This window comes from Lichenostomus cassidix, chromosome 19 (genome assembly GCF_008360975.1).
Source record: "Lichenostomus cassidix isolate B80296 chromosome 19, HeHo_3.0, whole genome shotgun sequence".
Taxonomy (NCBI): Eukaryota; Metazoa; Chordata; class Aves; order Passeriformes; family Meliphagidae; genus Lichenostomus; species Lichenostomus cassidix.
This window is the reverse complement of record NC_139499.1, coordinates 6,705,978-6,728,516: the sequence shown is the minus strand read 5'-3', so window position 1 is coordinate 6,728,516 and position 22,539 is coordinate 6,705,978. Positions and strand designations below refer to the sequence as shown.

The 22,539-nt window shown below is 48.8% G+C and overlaps 2 protein-coding genes across 2 annotated transcripts in view; both read left to right on the top strand.

Annotated features, from left to right (window-relative positions):
* PHF12 (PHD finger protein 12) overlaps nucleotides 1–19,155 on the top strand; it is a 32,191-nt gene extending 13,036 nt beyond the window's left edge. The window contains exons 3-15 of the mRNA XM_085078295.1: nucleotides 2,008–2,080; nucleotides 3,638–4,025; nucleotides 4,576–4,696; nucleotides 5,657–5,789; nucleotides 6,488–6,652; nucleotides 7,245–7,406; nucleotides 8,448–9,264; nucleotides 11,264–11,380; nucleotides 12,726–12,869; nucleotides 14,674–14,772; nucleotides 15,315–15,397; nucleotides 17,239–17,377; nucleotides 17,988–19,155. Of these exons, the coding sequence (XP_084934421.1) occupies nucleotides 2,008–2,080; nucleotides 3,638–4,025; nucleotides 4,576–4,696; nucleotides 5,657–5,789; nucleotides 6,488–6,652; nucleotides 7,245–7,406; nucleotides 8,448–9,264; nucleotides 11,264–11,380; nucleotides 12,726–12,869; nucleotides 14,674–14,772; nucleotides 15,315–15,397; nucleotides 17,239–17,377; nucleotides 17,988–18,322 (2,776 nt within the window). The 3' untranslated portion in view covers nucleotides 18,323–19,155. The remainder of the gene's footprint in view (nucleotides 1–2,007; nucleotides 2,081–3,637; nucleotides 4,026–4,575; nucleotides 4,697–5,656; nucleotides 5,790–6,487; nucleotides 6,653–7,244; nucleotides 7,407–8,447; nucleotides 9,265–11,263; nucleotides 11,381–12,725; nucleotides 12,870–14,673; nucleotides 14,773–15,314; nucleotides 15,398–17,238; nucleotides 17,378–17,987) is intronic.
* A 934-nt stretch (nucleotides 19,156–20,089) lies between these two features.
* Nucleotides 20,090–22,273, top strand: DHRS13 (dehydrogenase/reductase 13). Its single transcript, XM_085078294.1, has 5 exons — nucleotides 20,090–20,280; nucleotides 20,361–20,479; nucleotides 21,058–21,181; nucleotides 21,259–21,570; nucleotides 21,930–22,273. Exons 1-5 carry the CDS (start codon nucleotides 20,154–20,156, stop codon nucleotides 22,253–22,255), a joined length of 1,008 nt encoding a protein of 335 aa, XP_084934420.1. The 5' UTR covers nucleotides 20,090–20,153; the 3' UTR covers nucleotides 22,256–22,273.
* Nucleotides 22,274–22,539: the final 266 nt, after the last annotated feature.

The window sequence follows — 22,539 nt, the reverse complement described above, 5'->3', positions numbered from 1 at the left end:
ATGGGCCAGATGATAAATCCGTACTTGCTGTAGCTGCAGATCTAAGGTTTCTAGCAGGAGTAAAACCTGAGCTATTGCAGGATCCACCTTAGGATTCAGCATGGATTTATGCTGCAGCAAGCTCACGGGGATCATTTGTTACTCTCCTCCTTCCACCCCCCTTGCCTTTTGTTAGCAAAAGATTAGTTTGGGGCAGGGGGGAGTTACTGCTTCATCCAAGCATTTGAGGTGAAGCAGCCAGTAGTGGAAGCTTTGGTGCTCTCATCTAGAGCCTGATCTCTTGTTCATCCAAGCCCTCCAGGAAATGAGAAACATAAGCTGCAGGTATGTCAGTGCATATATGCAGAGCGCTGCGTTTCTGGAGCGCCTGGAACACGGAGGCCTCTGAAACCCTGCACTCCTCCTCAAAATGGCTGCCAGATGTGTTGGCTCTACTGAATTCCCCGGAGCCTGACACCAGAAATGCTGAGGTTATTACCAGCTTGGTTCTTGCTGTGTTCTTCCCTCAGTCTTCCAGGCACAGTGTTGCAAGAGCAAGCGTGACCCCGGATGGCTGCAGTACCTGCGGAGGCTGTCGCTGGCACGCGGCGAGCTCGGGGCAAGGCTCGCTGGGACTCTGTTTAAACAAAGGAAGTGTGTTTGTTTTTACAGTTCAGGCTTGGGAGCCTGGGCTGGGATCCTGTGCCATTTCCCTGTGCTAGGAGCAAGATTCTCGAGGAAGACAGCCTCTCCCTTTGCTGCAAAGCACAACTCTTCCTGGCCAGCAAATATGCATCTTATCCTCTCTGGCTTGTCAGGGCTGGAGACTGGAAAGCTGAACTTGGATTTGGGTTGATATTTGTAGGTGCCATAAACAGTACAGAAACTCCTGCCATGAACCATCATCTAGCTTCCCACACTTGTGTGGCTTTTTTGGGCCAGTCTCGTAAGCTACTGTGTTTCTTGATCCCCTTGTAACCCAGTCAGTCCCAGTGGATCATTGAAATCTGTTTCCCAGTCAGTGGGAAGTGCAGCTTCCAGATCCTGCGATAGTGCATCTGAGTTTTCAGCACAAGAGAGTGGACTTGCTATGCAGCTGCCTCTAGCAAAAGTCAGGAGAACTTTTAAAAGTATTGTCTTAAGCCCCACTGCCTGGTAAATGGCCAGTTTTTGCCAGCAGGTACATTTTTCCTACCACAGTCAGCAGTTTGCTCAAATAACAAATCTTAATGATAAAGAGGTGTTGGAAAGTACTTGAGTTAGTAGTAGAATCCGTAAGGAAAGTGTATCATCTAACATATGCTGCTCTGCCTTTTACTGAGGAAAAGTGTTTCTCAAAATAGTCCTCCTTACTCCTTCGTCTAATTTGCTTTGGTTTATTTCTAGCACCAAAATGAAAATGTCATTTCACTGTGATACAGCTTTTATAGTAAGTGCAGATCCATGTGAGTAGGATGTATCCTGTGCTTCATAGCCAAGGAAAGCTGTATATGGTGACACTTTTAAGAATATTTGGGTTGTCTTAAGATAGAAGGTGGTTTCCACCATTAAGTAAGTGTGTCCAGGGATGGAGTAAATGGGAGGTGGTGGGTAGACTTCATGGCAGCTCGTTCAGTTGGACTCATTGCAAATCCAAAGGGTGGAAATGCCCTGGATGTATGACTGTGCTTGCTGCACGGGAATCTGTGTGGTCTCACATGAAGTAATCGAGTTATTTAAGGAGGTGTGGTGTTGGGGAGGAGGTATGTGTGGCACACCAGTGAATCTTCCATTTATCTTTGCTGTTCAAGTCTGAGAGTGCTCTGAAACCGTGGAGCTGAGATGGGTGTCATGGAAGACTGGCTTCTTGGAGGTGTCTGGCTAAGTGGATGTATGGGGGAGCGAATCCACGGAGCCTCACCATAAATAAAAGGAAGTGCCTGGGAGCGGAACTGCAGAGCTGCCCTGACTCGGGCTGTGTGTACGTGAGAAGAGTTCCAGAAATGACAGTAAATAACAGTAAAGCTTTGCTTTGTGTTTCTCTTGTAGCAACCCTCCGCTCAGCGAGGAGATGCTGCCTCCGGGGGAGTGGATGTGCCACCGCTGCACCGTGCGCCGCAAGGTAAAGCCTCTCAAAACAGTCACAATCCCTGCCCTTCCAACTGGCCATTTGAAACCTGAATCCTGTGGTTTATACCTGCCTCTCCCCTTCATGTGTACTTAGACAATCAGAGCTGCTCTTTGTGTTCACATTTGCAAAGGGCTTTGTTAGGAATGTGCTTAAAGAAACCCAAGGGGTCTTGGTGAGACCCTCATGCTATTTTAACCTCACTACCAGGAGCTAAAACTGAAGTCCTTCTTGTCAACCTGTGCCTTTTAAACTAATTTCATTCCCCCCATTTCTGGAAAGGAGGGAGAGCTGAGGCACAGAGGAAATGGGAATGGCTCCCAGGCTCGAGGAGGTGAGCTGTCTACAGGCAGAACAGGAGTCACGTTGATGCAGCTTTGCCATCAGGGCTGTGATTCTAGTTAATATGTGTTTTTTAGAAGTGTGACTTTACAGCAGTTGCACATCAGCAGAGGATGAAATCACAGTGAGTTATGATTTCCTGGGCTGTTGAACAGGATGGGGAGGAGATGATTGGGCAAGATTGTAGCTTGCCTTTTTTTTGCCTTGATGCTCTTTCTCCAGGAAGCTGTCTTGCACAATGTAAACATCTTATTGCTGTGACCACGTAAGGCTGCGTAGCAGAGGGTTTAGAAACTGCACCAAGCTATCTAGCAACTGTTCCCTTGAAGTGACACCCAAAACAGATTGGAAGAAAACTGTGTGCTCAGCCTTTTGTTCATGAAGTGATTGCCTTGTTATGTTTCCAGGGTACTGTTCAGCCATCTGCCAACAATAAAAATGAAGGTCACAAATCGAAAAACAAATAATAAAGTAAAACAAGAGAGAAAAGGAAAAAAATCCCTAACTTTTCTGTATTAAAAATTGCATGAAAACACTTTGCTCCCTTTGCAGACCATGTTAGTGATGGAGTAGATTGGTTCCTCTGTATGGGTGATGCTGTCAGGCACTGGAGCAGTGCACAGTTGCCCATCCTAGGCCATGCATCATCTCTTCCTGTTGCAAAATGGATCTTCTGGTGATGGCAATGTATAGTTTTCCTCTTCTGCAGTGTGTTCAAGATTCCTGTCATCAGGAGATAGCAGAATGTTGTTTGTATATTGTACTTCTATTCTCAAGCTGACCTTCTCAGCCCATCATGGGTTTGTATGCAGTGCCAGGGTTAGTAGACTGCATCAACAGTGAACAGTCTGCTTGGAAACAGTGGAGTTTCTCAGTGTTGGTAGCAAACTAAACAGTTGTCTGATTTGTCAAGTGTTCAGGACTAGATGCTGTGAAATGTCTTGATCTGGACTCAAGAATAGCTACCCTGAAAGGAGAGACACATGGTAATGTTCTTCTCCACGCTTGGTTCTCTTCAGCTGTTCTGTCACCTGTACCTTAGCTGCCATCAGACTGTTCTTGGTCGAGGCTCTAATGACTTCAAGGGGGAAGTTGTAGTGAGTGGCTCAAGCGTTTTCAGATGCTGTTTGTCTTCAATCACATTTTTATCAAGGTTGATGTGCTTTGTTTGTGGCCTCCATGATAAGCCTGCCTATTCATGTCGTGCAGAAGCGAGAACAGAAGAAAGAGCTGGGGCAGGTAAATGGATTGGTGGACAAATCTGGGAAAAGGACCACCTCCCCCACCAGTGACGCAGACCTGTTGGACAGGTCTAGCAGCAGCATCAGGGCTAATGCGCATGCCAGGATCTTGGAAAGGAGAGCGAGCCGGCCTGGCACTCCCACATCCAATGCCAGCACCGAGACCCCCAACTCAGAACAGAATGATGTCGATGAGGACATAATTGACGTGGATGATGACTCTGCCATTGCAGAAATGGACTGTGGGCAGCCCCAGCTGAAGCGACCCTTTGAGCTTCTTATTGCTGCTGCCATGGAAAGGAACCCAACGCAGTTCCAGCTGCCGAATGAACTGACCTGCACCACAGCACTTCCAGGTGAGCGGTGGCTTGGTGTTGGTGAAGATGTCTGCAGTTGCATCTTGCTGCCATCTTTCTTCTTTTCCATCTTGTCTCCATGGTAGTTGTGGCTCCAGTGGTGCTCGCTGGTGAAAGCAGAGGGTACCCCTGGTTCTCCTCCAGCTGCCCAACAGCAGGTGTCTTTCAAATCTGAGCTGTGGGGACTCTGCAACTACACACCATGTCCATCAGGACTTGTGATAGATGCTTGTTGTTCTCACCTTGGTCTAGATCATCAATATGAAAAAAATAAATACCATTTGTCGAAATACTTGATTTTTGATTAATGATGCAATAACAGCGCAACAAAATAGTGACTAAATGTATAGGATGTCACTGAAATGACCAAGTATGAAGTATATCTGCCTTTAAAGACAGTCTCTGTCACTTAAAGCTAGATTTAGTGGTTGATAGAAGTTCCTTAAGTAGCAATCTTTGATTCTTCTGTCTGAGATGATTACATGTATCTACCAGAAAGTAAATCCCTGCTGTGTGGATAACCCAGAGCTTTCTAAAATTTCCTTTTCAGGTACTAGTAAGAGGAGGAGAAAGGAAGAAACCACAGGAAAGAATGTCAAGAAAGCACAACACGAGTTAGACCACAATGGTTTGGTTCCCTTGCCAGTGAAGGTCTGCTTCACATGCAACAGGTACTTGACTCTTCCAGGGAAGCTGTTCACTGTAGCTGCAGCTTTCACAGGGGCAAAGTTCTTACTCAGAAAAGCAGAGTACATGTTCTCTTTGCCATTCTCCTTCATTACTTATAGTCCTCTAAACAAATGGGGAAATATTAATCTTTGCTAAATAACAGGTGTTTAACCACAGCAAGTGTAGGTCTGGCTGTGAAGGGTTGTAAAATGTAGCCTGAAGATTGACAAGATTCAGCCGTCTTGTCTTCAGTGTGTTTTTGCAAAGAAATATTCTAAAGTGATGGTGGTTTAGTAAATGGAGATGTTTGTTTGTGGTTTGTGAAGGAAGTGTATGAGGAGGTGACCTTTAGGAAATAGAAATCTACTGAGAGATTTATAAGCCCAAGGCAAATAGGAATATTGTGCTGAAATTGTAAATCTGAAAACCAGTACAAAACACTGATGGGTTTTGTAGCCGCATAAAAAAATGCATAGATCAATCCCAATTCAAAATGTCAGTGAAAATGAAACCATTATTTCAGGAACCCAGTCAGAGTAAGTTTCTGGAAATGGGATGGAAACTCAGGTGGGCTTTTGTGGAGAACAACTGATGAATTTGTCATAGAGCAAAGACTTCTTTAAAGCCTGGGGATTCAGATGTAGTTGTTTTTCTGGAGTTTGAGACTCGTTCTGATAACACCATGTTGATGTACACGCCCCAACATCACATAATTCCTCTAAGAAAACTTGTAATTACCTAAATCTGAGATTTCCTTTTGATCTCTGACTTTTGCTTCAAATGAAGGCTTTTGCCTTGGGTGGGTCTTGAAGAAAGTCCATACAGATCAAGTTACAAATCAGAAATCCTAGTTTTTGGTGCAAACAACAGTGTAGGGGATAAACTGAAGTGGTTATCCAAGCTTGCCTGAATGATCTATTTATACCCTATATGGGGAATAAGATTTGGCTCTCTCTTTGCAGGAGTTGCAGAGTGGCACCTCTAATCCAGTGTGATTATTGCCCACTCCTGTTCCACATGGATTGTCTGGAGCCACCGCTTACTGCCATGCCTCTGGGTAGATGGATGTGCCCAAATCACATAGAACACGTGGTGGTAAGCAGGACTATGATTGCAGTATGGTAACCGGATGCTGGAGTGGAACCTGGCAGGTCCATTAAAGGACAAAGCACAACAAATGTAAAACAGCTTCTGAGCTCTTATTGCTCCCTGTAACGCTTGTAAAGCTCCTGCTGCAAGCAACGCACTCTACAAAGGAATATGATGCTGCTCTCTGCAATAAGATATAAAGATGGGGGAACTCCTTCCTGTAACTGAAGCTGACAGCTCAGATTGTGGCTCACTGACAGCTTGTCTAGTTTTTGACTGGACTCTTTAAGATCTAGATGAGCTTCCAGAACTGGGATACAAAGCAGCACAGTGCTACAAATAGGGGAAGTAATTCTTTGCATGCTTAACCCAAAAAACTTTCATTCCAAGAGGGAGTTTTCATTTTTGGAAAAGCAGTGTACTTGAGACTTAAATACTCAGGAAACAGGGGGCTGAAACAAAGAGCTTTTGCCCAGACAAACTGCTTCTGAGAGCATTGATGCTGCTTAGTCGGCCTCTAAATGCTTTTGTATTCATCTCCAGCAATGTGCCCTTTAACAGAAATGTGTAGCTCTGCAGGAAACAAATAGTCTAAAGCTGAGCTGATGCTGTACTGCCAGTGCTACGAGGCGTTATGAAAGTCTTAGGGTGCCTTAGAGTGACCTGCAGATCCCTAACTCCTGTGGCATTATCTGATCACCCAGCTGAACCAGAAGAACTTGACCCTGAGTAATCGGTGCCGAGTATTTGACCGGTTCCAGGACACCATATCTCAGCACGTTGTCAAAGTGGATTTCTTAAACCGAATCCATAAGAAACATCCTCCGAATCGCAGAGTTCTTCAGTCAGTGAAGAGGAAAGGTCTGAAGGTATGTGTAAAGAAGTAGTGGTGGGTGAAAATCCCTGTATATGTATTTTAGTTTGGAAGGGAAACCAGCATACTCCTTGGGGCAGGAGGAAGAAGACGGGGTCTGAGTGACTGTGTTGGTGACAGATCTGGGAGTCAGCAGTCACTACCTGTAGGATTTAAGAAGATCTCTTTCCTTCAGCCATAAGGCTCAATTGTTACAAGTAAGCATTTAAATCTAGCACAAGCATAGGTACAACACAAAACCTCCTGAAGGTGGCCCTACAGTCAGATTTTGGGGCTGTGTTTGCTGCTAGCATGCCTGAAAACTGCTATACAGGCTTCCCTTGGCTGTTTTTTCATTATTTCTCTTATGCTGTAGCCACCATGTTGTACTGAAGTCATGCCTGGCCTAAGGGAATAAAACCTATTAATTGCAGCATGGCTACATCAATTTAAAGTACTTAGTCCTTGGTACTTCTAATGTTGTATCTGCAGGGTTCCTTTGGGTGAGAAAGCAGCAAACACGAAGTTAGGTGCTGATCAAGCACTTGTTTTAACTAGTCAAGAAGAGTAATTGTTCTCATGTGTGATCTTCTTTCTCCACAATGTAGGTTCCTGATGCTATAAAGTCCCAATACCGGCTTCCACCCCCGTTACTCGCGCCTGCAGCAATTAGAGATGGCGAGCTGATCTGTAACGGGATCCCTGAGGAACCCTTGCAGAAGCACCTTTTGAACACTGAGCACTTAGCCAGCCAGACAGAACAACAGGAGGTAAATGAAGTCAAATACTTGGACTCTGTGAGTGTGGTTGCTTTGGTACAAAGATCCCTTTCCACTTCAGTCATGATGGAGCAGTTGTCTAGGAAACCAATCTCAAGCTCTCATCTGAAGGTGATAGCTTGTCTTGTCTCTGACACCCTTGTCTATTAAAACTTCACTTTGACTTTTCAGGTGAGATGTAAAATTCCTCATTTGACACTTCAGGGAAGTGGTGAAATAGTCCTCTGGCCTTAAGAGTGGAGTCGAGGGCCTTCTGTCTAGACGTCATCTTTATTTCGTGGCTGAGGGGAAATACTTTGCACTTTGATTATGTAAGGCTGCTCTCTGACACGTTTATTTATAAGTTAACGTCCCATTTCTGGGTCGCTTTTTATTGCGGATGGAATTGGACGTGTAAATCAAGGTCAAATGAGTGTTTAAATCTTGTATGAAACTCCTGGCCAGATTCCACAGTGTGAAGGCACTGCAAACAGTCAAGAAGTCCTTCTGTTAGCTCCGACAGGGCTTTCCTATGTGGCAGGTGCACATCCACCATGGAGCTTAAAACTTTGAATAAATCTTTTGGTCTTCTTCCACTTTGTGGAAAAGGAAAGTGCTCTCCACCCCAGCTTTTTACTCCCTATACCTGAAGTAGAGCAGCATTTCTTTCCAACATGCTATAAAGTTGGAGGATTGTGTTTGGCTACAAGCCCAAATTAGTGAAAGGTGCATTTGTAACCAGCTGAAGAGTTGCAGCACCTAACAAGTGAAGAGATGGAGGAGTTTGGAAGTGAGGAAGTGCTGCCTTCTCCCTCCTTTATTCTCAGCCCCTCTCTGTCCTGTCCCCAGCATGGAGATGAACAGTACATAATTTTGACTGCACTTTTGTACCTCTGGACAAAATTTTCTCCTAATTGTAGATGAGCTCCAGAGCAGATTCTGTATTTCAGACTGTATCTGAGCAGGCAGCAGATGGGTGAACGATGGAGTAACTGTAGAGGTTTGAAGCACTGCTGCCTCCAGAGCTAACCTGCACTTTGTTCTTCTTTCCAGTGGCTCTGTAGTGTTGTTGCGCTCCAGTGCAGCATATTGAAACATTTATCTGCTAAGCAGATGACTTCGCTTTGGGACTCTGAACAAACAGAGAAGGCTGATATTAAGCCTGTTATTGTGGCAGACGGCTCACTCACCAACCCTTACCAGGCAGCTGACAAGGCACCCACACCTTCCCTCTATTCCATGTCATCCTGCACCTCAGGGATTACCACCCAGAATTCCTTGAGCTCCTCGCAATCCCAGCAGACTTTGTCACAGGAAGATGTTAACTGCAGCTCTTGTATAGATAAATCCAAGAAGGTGTCTTCTTGCGGGACTTCGAATGGGCCGACAGCCTCTGACGTTAAAGTGAACGGGCCTCATTTCTATGGTGTTTCATCCGAATCCTCAGCACAGTTGACTGACTCCCAGAGGCTCATGGGGTCTGGGAACACAATACCTGTTTTGTCTCATCGGCAAACGTGGCCTCGGCCCCTCACGCCCCCAGCGAGTTGTGGACTTCTGAATCACACCATTGGAACCATTGTCAAAACAGAGAACGTAGCAGGACCCGTTTCTTGTGCACAAAGGGGTTCTGCACCGGTCACGAGTTTGCCTACGTCCATATCGAGCTCCTGTGCCAGCCTGGAGACCACCAGCACTTTGCAAAGGAAGAATGTGCAGACGCAGATCGGGCCGCCGCTGTCGGCAGAGCTGCGGGCCGGGGGCTCCCCGCTCAGTGCCACCCGGGCTCTCACCCCTCCCCAGGCTGCAGGAGATGGGATCTCGGCTGTTGGGTCCACAAACAGATTCTGTTCACCAGCACCACCTTCAGGTATGTGCTGAACCGCTGACCTTGGCCCCAGGGCTGAGAAAAGCTCAGGCTAAACCTCGTTCAGAACCCCCGGGCTGTAGCAGTGTGCCCTCAATTGACTGGGAATTGGGCTTTCTGTGGAGAGTAAGCAGAAGTTTCTCAGGTCTCCTCTCTCTTAGGCCCCTTTATGGGAGCCATGGGATGTATTTTTGCTGGCTGCCTATACTTGAGAGGGAACTCTGTCCTGACAAGCAGGATAGTAGGTCAGTTGAATTCTGGAAAGCAACAGTAGCTTTATATCATTTGGCTGCTGCCTCTCTGTTTCGACAACTGCTGCTTTAAAACCCCAGCGTTGCTGTAAAACCACTGGTTTGTTTCAAATGGCCATTTGGATTGCAAGGTACTCAGTTCTTTTCACAAGAGCAGCTCTCTGGGATCTAATCCAGAGGAATTGTTCAGGCAGTGGTTGTGTCCCCTACTGCAGGTGTCATTGGAGTCTTCAGCTGCACAGCCTTGATGTTGGAGAAATGTGGGTTTGGGAAACTGTAGTCTGCTCAGGATCTGTTGGTCTGATACAGGGTCATTATGGACTTGGGTATGCCAGGGATCCTGAGTTGTACACAAAGAACTTGCTAAATAATAGCAAAGTATAGAATAAAGTGTGTATATCCATTTTTCAGTGTAGAAACATTAAGTCAAACATGTTGATAGCTCTTAAAGTCAAAGTAACTGCCCACAGCTCAAATTTTGCTAGAATAAATTTTCACATATGGTATTCTCTTCATTTTCCCTCTCCCCACACCAGCTCAACACTCAAACCAGCAAATCCTTTGTGCAGGTTGGGTGGGAGCAATCACTGAAAAGCACGTGATAGAGCTCTGTGTCAATTTTCGTGCAGTTCCAGCCTGCTCAGTGTCAGGCTTGCATGGAGTGGCTCAGGTCTGGTGGTTGCAATGCAACAGGGCAACATCTTTTTATAATTCTTTCTCAAATTCCTCAATGAGTAACTTCTAAGCTTTGCCTCGCCTTTGGAAGCAGTCCCCAGGGTACTTGGCCTCCTCCTGAATAAACTTGGTTACTCTGAGGCTGCTGATTTGACCATGCCCTGCTTAGAAATGCAAGGCTGGGAGAAGTTCTGGTAGAGGAAATGAGACCATATTATAGAAAACTTTTTGCTTGTGGTTTGAAGAGCACTGCAAACCCTACATAATTTTGCAAATACTTAAGATGTTAAATAATTGCCTCTGGTGCAAAGCCTGTGTTCTACAAAATCATTACTTGCTGCAGTGTCTCTTGGGAAAGGTGTAAACATTTAAATTTTCCATCTACCACGACGGATATATGTATATATAACAAAAATTGTGGTGTGCAAATTTTCTTGCCAAGTACAAAAATGCAAATTGCTCGAGACTTTTTCTGCCATAAATTTCAGCAGTTATAAGCAAACCAACTCAAGAAGATCTGGTATTGACATTACAGGAATTTTGTTTCCTGGCATTTACCACTGCCTCTTTCAGCCATTGCCAAAGCAGGAGGATTTTATTTTGTAAATAATAAAATCTGCTTATGACTGTCACATTCCGTCTGGACAATGATGTGCACCCCAGACTTTTTAATAGGGTAGAAATAAAAACAGGGCAGTTGTACTTTCTTTATGTCTGTTCAGACCCAAACAAGCCACTTGGCAAATGTCTCTTGGGTTTAATAAATTCTTCAAGCTCCTGGGGTGTTGGTGCTCATCTTTCCAGTATCACCACAGGGAGTAGGAGATGAAATGTATATGTTAAGAATTCCTCCAGCAGCTGGAGACGAGGCAGAAGCCACGTTTGGCTCTGTGTTGGAGGCACACACAAGCCTTTCTGTGAGCAGAAGAAAGCTCCTGGCCTCTAGTTCAGGCCTTTTTCAAAGCATGACTATGAGCAAAATGAGTCATTCAGAGCAGATTGGCAGCCCAAGGGCTGGGTGCATGTCTGGTGAACGTCACAGTGACATCTCTTCTCTCCACCATCTCTCTCTGTAGATGGTAAGGTCAGTCCCTTATCCATAGGAAGCGCTTTAACTCTACCCTCATCACTCACTTCAAACTCTGCAGCTATGTTGGACTTCACCAGTTCCCTGAAAGCATTCATGGACGGGGGTAAGTATTTCATTCATCATCAGTCTCTGCTAGCCATGTGTGTTTGCTTCCCTAAAGCATTCCATCTCTGCTTGAGGAAAAGTTCCAGAGATAAAGAAGGGTTGCAGTCAGGTGAGGGAGGGGCTGGGTGAACATTACCTTAAATATGTCACATGCTTCCCTGCTCCTAGTGTTGCCAAGGCAGCAAGGCCAATGAAGTGTTTGTGCCTGAAGCTTTTCTGGGGAAGGATCACAACTGGGCTGCTTTCCAGGTGGAATTCACATGCAGAAACCTGCAGCTCTGCCATGTTGTGGTGCTAGCTGCAATCCAGAGCTGCTCCTGGCTGATGTAAAGTCCAGCAGCAATAGATCTTGTAGTGGAGCAGTCACCTGAGTGGTGATGCTCCAATGGGTCTGTTCATTTTATAATTTATTTCTGCTCCCGTCAGTCTCTTAGACTGGCCTGGTTTTTATTTCCTTTTGTTGCACTTGGCAAGAGATGCCAAACGTTAGCAGAGTGCCTTCAGGAGGAGATTGCTGAGCAGCAGTCGTCAGTAACACAGTCAGACTGTTGCCAGAGATGACTCCAACATCTGAAATCTGAAGAGCAGCCTTTCTGACATTGCCAGTGTGACCCTCTGTTCTTGGGTGAACCCCAGCTGCCCAGCCTGCCCTCTCTGCTATTGGGAAAGGCTGTTACAGCTCTTCCTCCTCTCCTTTCTATTTTAACTGTTGTTGATGTGGAGAAAGCTCTTGAAAGAAGAGGTTACCCAGCCTTCTTGCTACAAGAATGCAGAACTCTGTAGGGCTTTAAAATACAAGTACTTCAGAGTTATCAGAAGATCTGCTTTAAAGCTCATTAATAATACTGTCTGAAATGCCCTGTTTGGTTTAATTGGCCCTGCTATGGGCACATGACTTGAGCATGAGCCTGCAACAGCTTCAAAGGTGGATACAGTTCTCCTCAGTGATGCAGGACTGGATTTTCTAACCAGCTAACAGAGCTTCAAAGGAAGGATCTCACATGCTGCCCAAAGAGGTGCAGTGGCCACCTCTGCTGACCTGTTGATTCTGAGCCAAACCAGCAGATTTTGAGCTTTTATCAACTCTAGTTCCCCCAGACTTCTGCTTGCTGCCGCAGTTGTAGTTCTCCAGCCATGGCTGGCACTCTTCTCACACTCTGCTCACAGGAGATGATGTGAAGTAATAGCTGACCTTTGTGTAAGAGTCTTAATATTGCAGAATTGGTTAAGTCTTTGCTGTTGAAGCAAACAGCAGGTTTAAAAGTGGGACAGTTAAATCCACTGCAGCTCAGTTTGCACCCTTTCCCTGAATAACTTACTAATTGCTTTTTGTTTATTAACAGAGATTGAGATAAATATGCTGGATGAGCAGCTGATCAAGTTTCTGGCCTTGCAGAGAATACATCAGCTCTTTCCTCCCAAAGCTCAGTCTCTAGCGAGCAGTGTCAATTCCCATCAGCAATCTCCTGTGGGAAACCACATTGAAGGTAAGAGGAGCCCTAGAATAGCTGGGTTATGTTGAGCTATAGATTTTGGCACTTCCTTCTCTATTCCTTGAAGGAGATATCCCTCTTTTTCTGGTATCTGATGCTGCCTTTCACTTTTCTTTCCTCTCATCCCCCTGCTCTGGATGTCCACTGACCAGAAACTCCTTCAAGTTCCTCTGCTTAATTATTTACAAATTTGAGCAATGTTGAATACTTTTAGTAACCTCAGATTTTCTGCTAGAAATATTTAGTGAAGTTGTATTTTATTCATCTTAGAATTAGCAAGAGATGGGAAGGTTCATCTCAGGTGCTTGGTGGCTTTTCTTTGTCCTTACCTTTGAGATGGGCAAGGGAAATCTCTGAATTCCTGCTCTCTCTTTCTGGAGGAGTTGCCTGTGAGACAAGTACAAGAACAGGAGGAACTGGGGCACAGAATATTTGTGTGACATTGTCATTGGCTATTTAGAATGTCACTGTCAAGCTGAAACTTCTAAATATGACTAATGCAAGTAATGGAAAGCAACTTGTGTTTCCTCTTGGAAATCTTCAGATTCACGAGTTCAGCTTTGGCTTTGTTTATTATCACTGGTATCACCTAAAGCCACAGGGTGAACATGGCTTCGTGTTCCTCTGCATGCAGCCAGTCAGTTTAATCTGCTTTCAAGCACTAACTGGACAGCCTTGCTGTGGAAGCAGTTCTCTCCTCCCCCTCTGCTAGGCCTGGGGGTAAATATCCCAGATAAGATCTTTGGAAGTCAGTCAGTAATCTTTTTCTGAAGCTCTGTGCTTGCCTGCTTTAGCATCACAGCATTCCCTAAATGCTTTGTCAGTCTTCTTGTGATGGCTGCTGCAGGACACAGCAGCAGGCTGTGGTATGAGCTGCCTTCCTGGTCTGGAATTCTTCAGCAGTCTGCCTTTCTCAAGGCAGATTGGTGCTGTCTTAACCCGTCACCCTTTTTGGGCAGGAATGATGCATCCAACTGGCTGCTTAGCATTGCTGATGAAATGTTAGATCTAAAGCCTTTAGTGAGCCCTGCAGAGCCAGGCAGCTGAAAGGACTCGTGCAGGGCAGCCAGGCAGAGGTGGAACCTGTGATGCCACTTGGTGTGGCCACTATTCTTGATGTAGGTGCCTCTGCAAACAGTCTTTCATAATCCTTATGTTCTGTTCTTTGATTTCACCCTCTTGGTGTAATGCTGTCCTGCGCATGTGGTATCAGGAGAGTCTAAAATTCTGTATATAAGGGGTGTTCCTCCAAAAGACAGTGCTGAAATCCCAGCTAGGCCTGTATGGCCCAATGGAGGTCAATATCTGTTCCACAGAAGATTTCCTGTACAGTTAATGGGGGCATGTGAGTGTGTGATTTGAACTTGGAGCTGCTCTGGAGTTTCAGCCCTGGATCAGCCATTGTCAAGTGTGCCATAGGGACTGACCTGAGGGTAAAAGAGTCCACTCAGTAAATCATCCCGTCCTGGGAGCTGGGCTGGTCCCCAGGGTGGAAGAGATTAAGAAAGAAGCCAGTGGTAGGAGGCTTGTGTGTTCCTCAGTGTGGCTCCATTGTGCACACTCGGTGTTAGTGCTCCCCCATTTGCATGGCTTCTGTGGGTTATCAGAGAAAGCAATTTTCTCTGACTGTCAAGAAGAGTTTTAATGCACAAACATTCCTAAAGGGTTGGGAACTTGTGCTTAGGCCAAAGCTGACTCCATCCTCCTTAGGATCTGTGCTTTCTGAGCTGGGGACACAGGGGTCAAACAGCTTTCCCAGCTGATAACATTGTTCAAGTGATTTCTTTTTATCTTGCAGCGCAAAGAAAGGAAGTGCAAGCCCGGGCGGTGTTCTATCCTCTGATGGGCTTGGGGGGTGCAGTCAATATGTGCTATCGAACCCTCTACATTGGGACAGGTGAGTAGCTTTTCCCTGCCCTGACCTTTCCAGAATCAGGGTGGTTCTCCCTGACCCTCCCTAAGGTGTTTGCCAAGTGGCTGTCAAAGGAAGCAGACTCATTGTAGCCACTTGTACTGGGATTCTGCACTACCCAGAAGTGTGGAAATCCCCCATCTGCCTGAATCTGTGTGGGTGGCAGCTCTGTCACCCAGTGTCATAACTAGAACAGCTGTCCTGGAGTTTTAATGCCTGACTGGTGTTGAGGAGAGTTATGGTTTGCTTGCAGGTTTCGGTTCTTGTTGCTTAGATTCTTCTGGTGTTCTGGGTAGACCCAGGAGAGCATTTCAACCTTCGTGGAGCTGCTGGCTCCCTTCCCCCACTGAAACTTTGTTCATGGCTTATCGCAGCATTATTCATGCAGTCCTGGGAGCAGGACAAAAGCAGTTGCTCCCCTGTTGTTTTGCTAATTGAAGTTTAATTCTGTCTGTTGTTCTCTGCTGCCTGACAGTTTTTTTTTCCCCCAATACGAACTGAGCCTGTTTTGTCCTCCCCCATGACAGGAGCTGATATGGATGTGTGCCTTACAAGCTATGGTCACTGTAACTATGTGTCTGGCAAACATGCCTGCATATTCTATGATGAGGTGAGTGCCTGAGTGATTTTTTTTTTCATTATTATTTTTATTTTTTGGTGTGCATGGCAGTGGGAGCTGGAGATGCAGGCAGCAGGTTGTCTTTGTGTAGTGCTCCTTTTGTGGACTACAAAGTAAGAGCCAGGGCTGTGAATGGTTTTACTCCAGTGGAGGCTGTGTCAGCGTTTTCTGTCAAACCCTTTTCTGAAGCACAGAGCTCTGCCAGCACGATTTCTCTGAGCTAACTGCCTGTGGGCAAGGACTGGCCACAAGTCAGCACTGTCACTGCTGGTGTCTAGGGAAAGAAAAGGACATAGACATGGTCTGGTACTTTTTGATCCAGATACATTGTTAATAAAAGCTAAACTTTACTTATCAACATCGAACCTCAGCTGGAACAAACCAGGGAACTGCTCTGAGTCCCTTGTTTTCAGGTATGATGGGGGAGCAAAGCATTCATACCGTCTGCTGTTCTCTGTAAATTACTTATTTAAAACTTCAGTTAAGCTCGCAGCATAAACAGAAACCTACAGTTTCTACTTAACTACAGCCCAGAGATTAGCTTGTTCTTCAAGTAAACAGACCAGCAGGCCTGCCAGTAACAACCCTGCTGGAAATGTCTCTTCGCATGGAAATAGTCTTTGAAGCAAGATCGAGTCTTTTATATCACCATTTGTCCATCAGCTCCGGAGCAGGATCCAGGATTAACCCACAGCCAGCTTTAGCCATTCCTCCAGTGCTCTGCAAGCTACTGAACACTCTCACTAATGGGATCCTGACCATAAATCTGTGTGGAAGCATCTCCTCACAGTGGTCAGTCTTAAATCAGGCTCTAGGCACTGACCTTTGACCCTCCAGCAGGTCTCCTCTGGCTGTGGTCACTCTGGAGAGAGGGAGAGTTCCCCTTCCTGGAGCTCTTTCTGCAGGTTCTCCTTCTGCAGTCTAGCAAGTTACTTCAAACCTACTCCACTGTGCATGGGGAGTTTTTTAAACTTGATTAAAGCCCTGTAGTCCCTGAGGGACGAGGTCTTGAGCTCTCAGATGGTTTCTGTGAGCTAACCTGAAATCTCCTCTTTGTCAACATCCTCCACAAAGCTCAGCTGAGCGTGACGCCGCTTGTGTAATGCTGCATGTCACGGTAATGTCTGCTGGCATTTCAGCGTCTGCACAAGGCCTGTGAATCCCAGACTGCCTCTGTCCTGAGGCTGCTGCAGCACGTAGCATCCCTCTTGCCATCTCGTGCCTGCTTTCCAAAACTCATCTCTTCCTGCTAGGCACAGGTCTCAGGCCAAGCTTGCATCAGGTGTGCCTGTAAAATGCTCACTTTTGTGAGCATCAGCTTGAATATCCTATTTCCAAAAGATGTGTTGGTCCAAGTGTAGTATGTAAAACCCACTTCCCTTTGGCCCTCCTTCTCTGTCAGGAGGCAGTTCTTCCAGGAAGGCTGGTTGTTCTGTGAGCAGGGGATCAGGTTCGTGGTCTCTGAAGCTGGAGAATATTTAACAGCTCTTATTTAACCATCATTGGCAGCGGTTGTGTTTCAGTGCTCCAAAGGGGTGTAGGGGCAGAAGCCCTTCTTACTGATAGAGAGTGGGGTTAGATTGGATATTAGGAAGAAATGCTTCACTGTGAGGGTAGTGAGGCCCTGGCACAGGTTGCACAGAGAAGCTGTGGCTGTCCCATCCCTGGTAGTGTTCAAGACCAGGTTGGATGGGGCTTGGAGCAACCTGGACTAGTGGAATGTGTCCCTGCCCATGGTACAGGGCTGAAAAAAGGTGGTCTTTAAGGTCCTTTCAACCCAAGCCATTCTATGACTTCATGTCCTGATTCCCTCCTCTTCCCTTTCTTTTCAGAATACAAAGCATTACGAGCTGTTGAACTACAGTGAGCATGGGACGACCGTGGACAATGTTCTGTATTCGTGTGACTTCTCGGAGAAGATGACACCCACTCCTCCCAGCAGTATTGTTGCCAAAGTGCAGAGTGTGATAAGTGAGTATTGAGGCAGCACCAGCCCCATGTACCACCACAGGGAGTTAATTGAGAGGGGGCAGGAGAGGATGGAAACCAATTCCTTCTTGGTGCCCTTTCTTCTGCACAGGCTGATGCACCCTTGCAAAAAGGAGAGCCTCGCTTCAGGCCTCATCTAGGGTTACACAAGACCTTCCTCTGTGGCCTGGGGAGGTGTGTGCTCTGACCTAAACCCCACTCCAGCCTCCAGTGCTGGAGTTACCAAGCTCAGGTCCCAATGACCGACTGGTTTGGAGGAGGCCTGAGGCATTTCCCTATACACATCCTCCCTTCCCAGGCTGTGAGAAGATCTGGGCTGTGCTGCAGACATTCTGTCCTTGCATGGCTCACTCCTGCTCTCCACCTGATCGGCTTCCTCTTTTTGGGCTGCCAAAATAGATATGTAAATGCCTCAACTTCTCCAGGGCTGTGAGGAGATTCCTGTTTTCCTTTGATCTGCTGCTCACTGCAGACTGAAATCCCTCATGGCTGGAGGATCTTACCCATGAGGCACCTCAGTAGTAAGCCCTGCTGATGAAAACAAGCTGCTGCTGACCTGCCCAAACCTTACTGTATTTTTATTCTTTTCCAGAACGACATAAAAGCAGAAAACAGGAAGAGGAGGCGCATGAAGAAGCTGCTGTGATGAATTCACAGGCACAAGGGCAGCATCGGAAACCTTGTAACTGCAAAGCCAGCAGCTCCAGTTTGATCGGGGGCAGCGGGGCTGGCTGGGAGGGCACGGCCCTGCTCCACCACGGCAGTTACATCAAGCTGGGCTGCCTGCAGTTCGTTTTCAGCATCACCGAATTTGCGACCAAACAGCCCAAGGGGGACACTGCCTTAGTACAAGATATGGACTTGGAGGAGAAGCTTTCTCTGAAACCCCACCAGGTGCCCGTGCTGCGGTCCAACTCAGTTCCCTAGGAATTTTTAGGAAGAGAGCTTTTTTGGAGTAAGGAAAACGCCCTCAAGACTCTTTACAATGCAAAAATGTACAAACCGAGGTGGGATTTTTCTGTGTCGGCCCAGAGACTGTTCACACGCCGTTTGCATGAAATGAAGAACGTTTAACTTTTTTTAATTTTTCTTTTTTGCTCAAGTTTTAGGGGCATTTGCACATATATTTGTACTATACATTTCATTTTAAAAGGAAAACTGCAGTGAGAGCAGGACGTGTCAGAGCGAGGGGTGACCGCTGTCTGACTCGAGGACTCTCTCTGACAGATAGTTCCCATGCAGTTGTAAAATAATCAGAAACTTGTTCTATTTTGTGCCAGTGACAATAGTTTTATATTAAAAGAGAAATACAGTTTTCATACAGCAAATCTATACAATATCATTGTTTTATTTAATGTAAAGAAGCGCTCTTCTTCCCACAGTTATTTTTCCCATCCCTCCCTGCTATGGTTGCACTACAAGTAGCTACTGTGTATTATGGGCAGTGAGAAATGAGTTCTTTTCCTGGTGTCCATCCTATTTTTTATTTCAAATAAGGAAAAGTGTTGGATTCTGTGTAAATACATCAGTGATGGCATTTTTCAATGTTTTAAAGCTGTGTACAGTGCTACATGTGGTATGACGTTCCTCAAATTGTCTATTGTAGCAGATCGTTTGTCGTAACCTGTCTGTCTCTTTTGTTTCTCTGCCACCTCCCCGCAGCAGAACAGCTAGTTCCACTGTACATAGTAATTGTAACGTTTTAGACTTTACAGAAACTTTCCTGTATTCTGTATATAAAAAAAAAATACTTCACATTCTGTTTTCTCGATTGTCTGTCTTCACTCGTGTCACCACAACCTGGAGCCTTCCCCAGAGTGTCTGACTGCAGAGGAGCCTGAGCTGGGGGGCAAGGCTGGGGTGGGATGGAGGGACCCTGGTGTCCTGCCTGGGATGTGGGAGGATGCTGAAGAGGGAAGAGGGTGAAGACTGGAAGGTGATTGAATCAGGGAATGGGTTGAGGTGGGAGTGACTCTTGAAGGTCATCAAGTCCAACCCCTGCAATGAGCCAGGATATCTTCAACTCAGTGTGGCCCAACCTCACCTCAAATGTTTTCAGGGATGTGGCATAGTTCTGGGCTCCTCAGGACAGGAGAGACATAGCCTGGAAGATCAGGGGACTGGAGCACCTCGTTTAAGAGGGAAAGCTGAGGGAGCTGGGCCTGTTTAGCTTGTAGAAGAGCAGACTAAGGAGATCTGAAGGTTGTGTAGAGCGTGAGCTGGAGCCAGGCTCTTCTCAGGGGTGCTAAGCAATAGAATGAGAGGCAAAGGGCAGAAACGAGTAAGGGAAGTTACACCTGAGCATGAGGAAGAACTTTACCATGCAGGTGCCTAAGCACTGGAACAGGCTGCCCCAAAAGGTGGTGGATTCCCTATCCCTGCAGATACTCAGGTATCCAGGCACAGTTCTCAGTGCTCCAGGGGACGCTGCTCGAGCAGGGGGTTGGACTAGATGACCTCTGACGGTCCCTTCCCACCAGAACCATCCTGAGATTCCCTGATCTCCCGCCCCTCGGGGCAGGACCAGGCTCCCGGGGTATTGATCGGGGGCCAGCGGCAGCGCTGGCCCGCACTCACCCTCTCTGTCTCTGCTCCCACCGGCGCGCCGAATTACCTCTGCCGTCACCTGGAGCCGAGCGGACCTTGCCCCGACCGTGGGTCCATCCCGGCGGAGCGAGGAGGCGGGAGCGGGGCGGGGCGGTCCCGGCAGGGCGGGGCAGGACCGGGCCGAGCCGGGGCTCCCCGGAACGGCGGCAGGATGGGGTGGGCGCTGCTGGCCGTGGGGCTGCTGCTGGCGCTGTACACGCTGCTCCGGCACGGGCTGCGCAGCGCCCCGCGGCCCCGCGCCCGCCCCGAGCTGCGCGGCCGCACCGCCATCGTCACCGGTGAGCGCCGGCAGCGACCGGCAGGGACCCGAGATGGGCCCCGGTGCGGCCCCCGCTCACCCCCGCGCTCCGCTCCGCAGGGGGAAGCAGCGGCATCGGCGCGGCCACGGCGCTGGAGCTCGCCAGGTGCGGGGCCCGCGTTATCCTGGCGACCCGCAGCGCCCGGCGGGGAGAGGCCGCCGCCAGCCGCATCCGCAGGGTGAGCGCCGGCACCGGCATTCCCGCGCTGGGACATCCCCAAACACCCCTGTGGCACCCCCAGGGCACCCCTGGCACCCCATGAGCAGCTCCAGGACAGTCCCAGGATACCCCCGTGGCACACACACGCAGCCCAGCACCCAATGGGCAACTCCAGGAGCATCTCCTCAGCACCCCAGGGATACCTCTAGGAGACCACCGAGCACCCCTAGGACACCACCCAAGACACCAAACAGGACATCTCTAAGCATCACATGAGTAACCCCCAAAACACCCCCGTGGGTACATCTAGGAAACCCCCAGGCACTCCCAGGAGACCCCCATGGCACACCCCAGGAACAACCCCCCAGACATCCCCATAAGACATCCCCAGGCACCCTGAGATACTCCAAGGTAGGGGGTGTACCACGGGGATGGCCGCAGCCTCCCATGCTGAACGTCCAAACACACTTCGGCCCTTGGGCCACATCCAGAACATCCCCCTGCCCCTGGCTGGCTCCAGCCCCGACCCAGGGCAGGGCAGGGCACACCCCCCGGGCCGCCCCTTTGGCCCTGCCTCAGGCCCCGCTGTGCCCGCAGGAGACAGGGAACAACGAGGTGCAATTCATGCATTTGGACCTGGCCAGTCTGCGCTCCGTGAGAGCTTTTGCCAGCGCCTTCCTACGCCAGGAGCCCCAGCTGCACCTCCTCATCAACAACGCGGGTGAGTGCCGAGACCCCAGATCCCCTCTGCATCCCTGCGGCACCACCACGGGCTGCCATTGCCTCCTCACTCCTCAGGGGTGAGCGCCGGGGGCACGACAGAGGACGGCTTCAGCCTCCCCTTCCAGGTGAACCACCTGGGCCATTTCCTGCTGACCCAGCTGCTGCTGGAGCGGCTGCGGAGCTGTGCTCCCAGCCGGGTGGTCATCGTGGCCTCCAGTGCCCACCTCGCTGGCCACCTGCGCCCCGAGTCCCTGGGCCGGCCACCCCCGGGGCTGTTCTCCGCCTTCCAGGACTACTGTGACAGCAAATTGGCCAACGTGCTGCACGCCCGTGAGCTGGCCACCCGTGAGCAGGGCACACAGGTCACCTGCTACGCCGTGCACCCAGGTAGGACCCAGCTTACCCTTGGTGTCTCTCTGTGATCTGCACACCTTTGTGTCCCTTTGTGTCCCTCTGTGGGCGGTGGCTTCACGTTTTGCAGACTTTTCACAGGGAATTCCTGCACGGGGAGCATCTTCCCCTTGCACAGTGCGGCCCTCTGCATGTGTCCCTTTATATGGTGTGTCCCTTAGCAGATGTGTCCCTTTGGTGTGTCACTTTGCATGGCATCTCCCTTTGAATGTGTCTCCTTGTGTAAGCGGCCACCCTGGCCATCTCCTTGTGTGCCCATCCAGTTGGCCATATGGTGGGATACTCCAGGGGGGATACTCCATGGGGGACACTCCGCATGTGTTGATCTCCCACAGGATTTGTCAACACTTCGCTGTTCCGGCACGCGCCGCTGTGGCTGAAGCCGCTGCTGCTGCCGCTGGCCTGGCTGCTGTTCCTGGACGCGTCCGAGGGTGCACAGGTGGTGCTGGACTGTGCCACGCAGGAGGGCCTCGAGCCCCTCAGTGGCCGCTACTTCACCGACTGCGGCCCTCGGCTGCCGTGGCCGGCAGGGCGCGATGACCGCCTGGCACGGGCACTCTGGGAGGGCAGCGAGCGGCTGGTGAGGCTGGGGGCAGCGGGGGGACACCAGGAGGGACATCAGGAGGGACATCGAGGGGAACCCACTGCTCCCACAGCGTAATAAAGGTGATGGTGGTGATGAGGGAGCCCGGAGATCTGTGTGGGTGCGGAATGGGGGTGAGCGAGGGGCACGGGCGCCTGTACACCCACCGTGCCCTGCACATGCGTGTGGGTGTGTGGGTGTGCAGAGCAGCACGCACTGCAGGACACACGCCCCGCCTGGCACACCCACGCAGTGTCACACACAGTGTCCCTTACACCCTCACGTCCCTCCCTTGCGCCACAGCGCACACCGCGCATGCGCACGGCCCCATGTTACCCGCGCACGCGGCGCCCAACATGGCG

Excerpts from the sequence above, each read along its gene's own strand:
- DHRS13 (XM_085078294.1), top strand. The coding sequence starts at position 20,154 with ATGGGGTGGGCGCTGCTGGCCGTGGGGCTGCTGCTGGCGCTGTACACG. Across the intron at positions 20,480-21,057 it reads CCGCCAGCCGCATCCGCAGG|GAGACAGGGAACAACGAGGT; the intron begins GTGAGCGCCGGC and ends CTGTGCCCGCAG. Across the intron at positions 21,182-21,258 it reads CCTCCTCATCAACAACGCGG|GGGTGAGCGCCGGGGGCACG; the intron begins GTGAGTGCCGAG and ends CTCACTCCTCAG.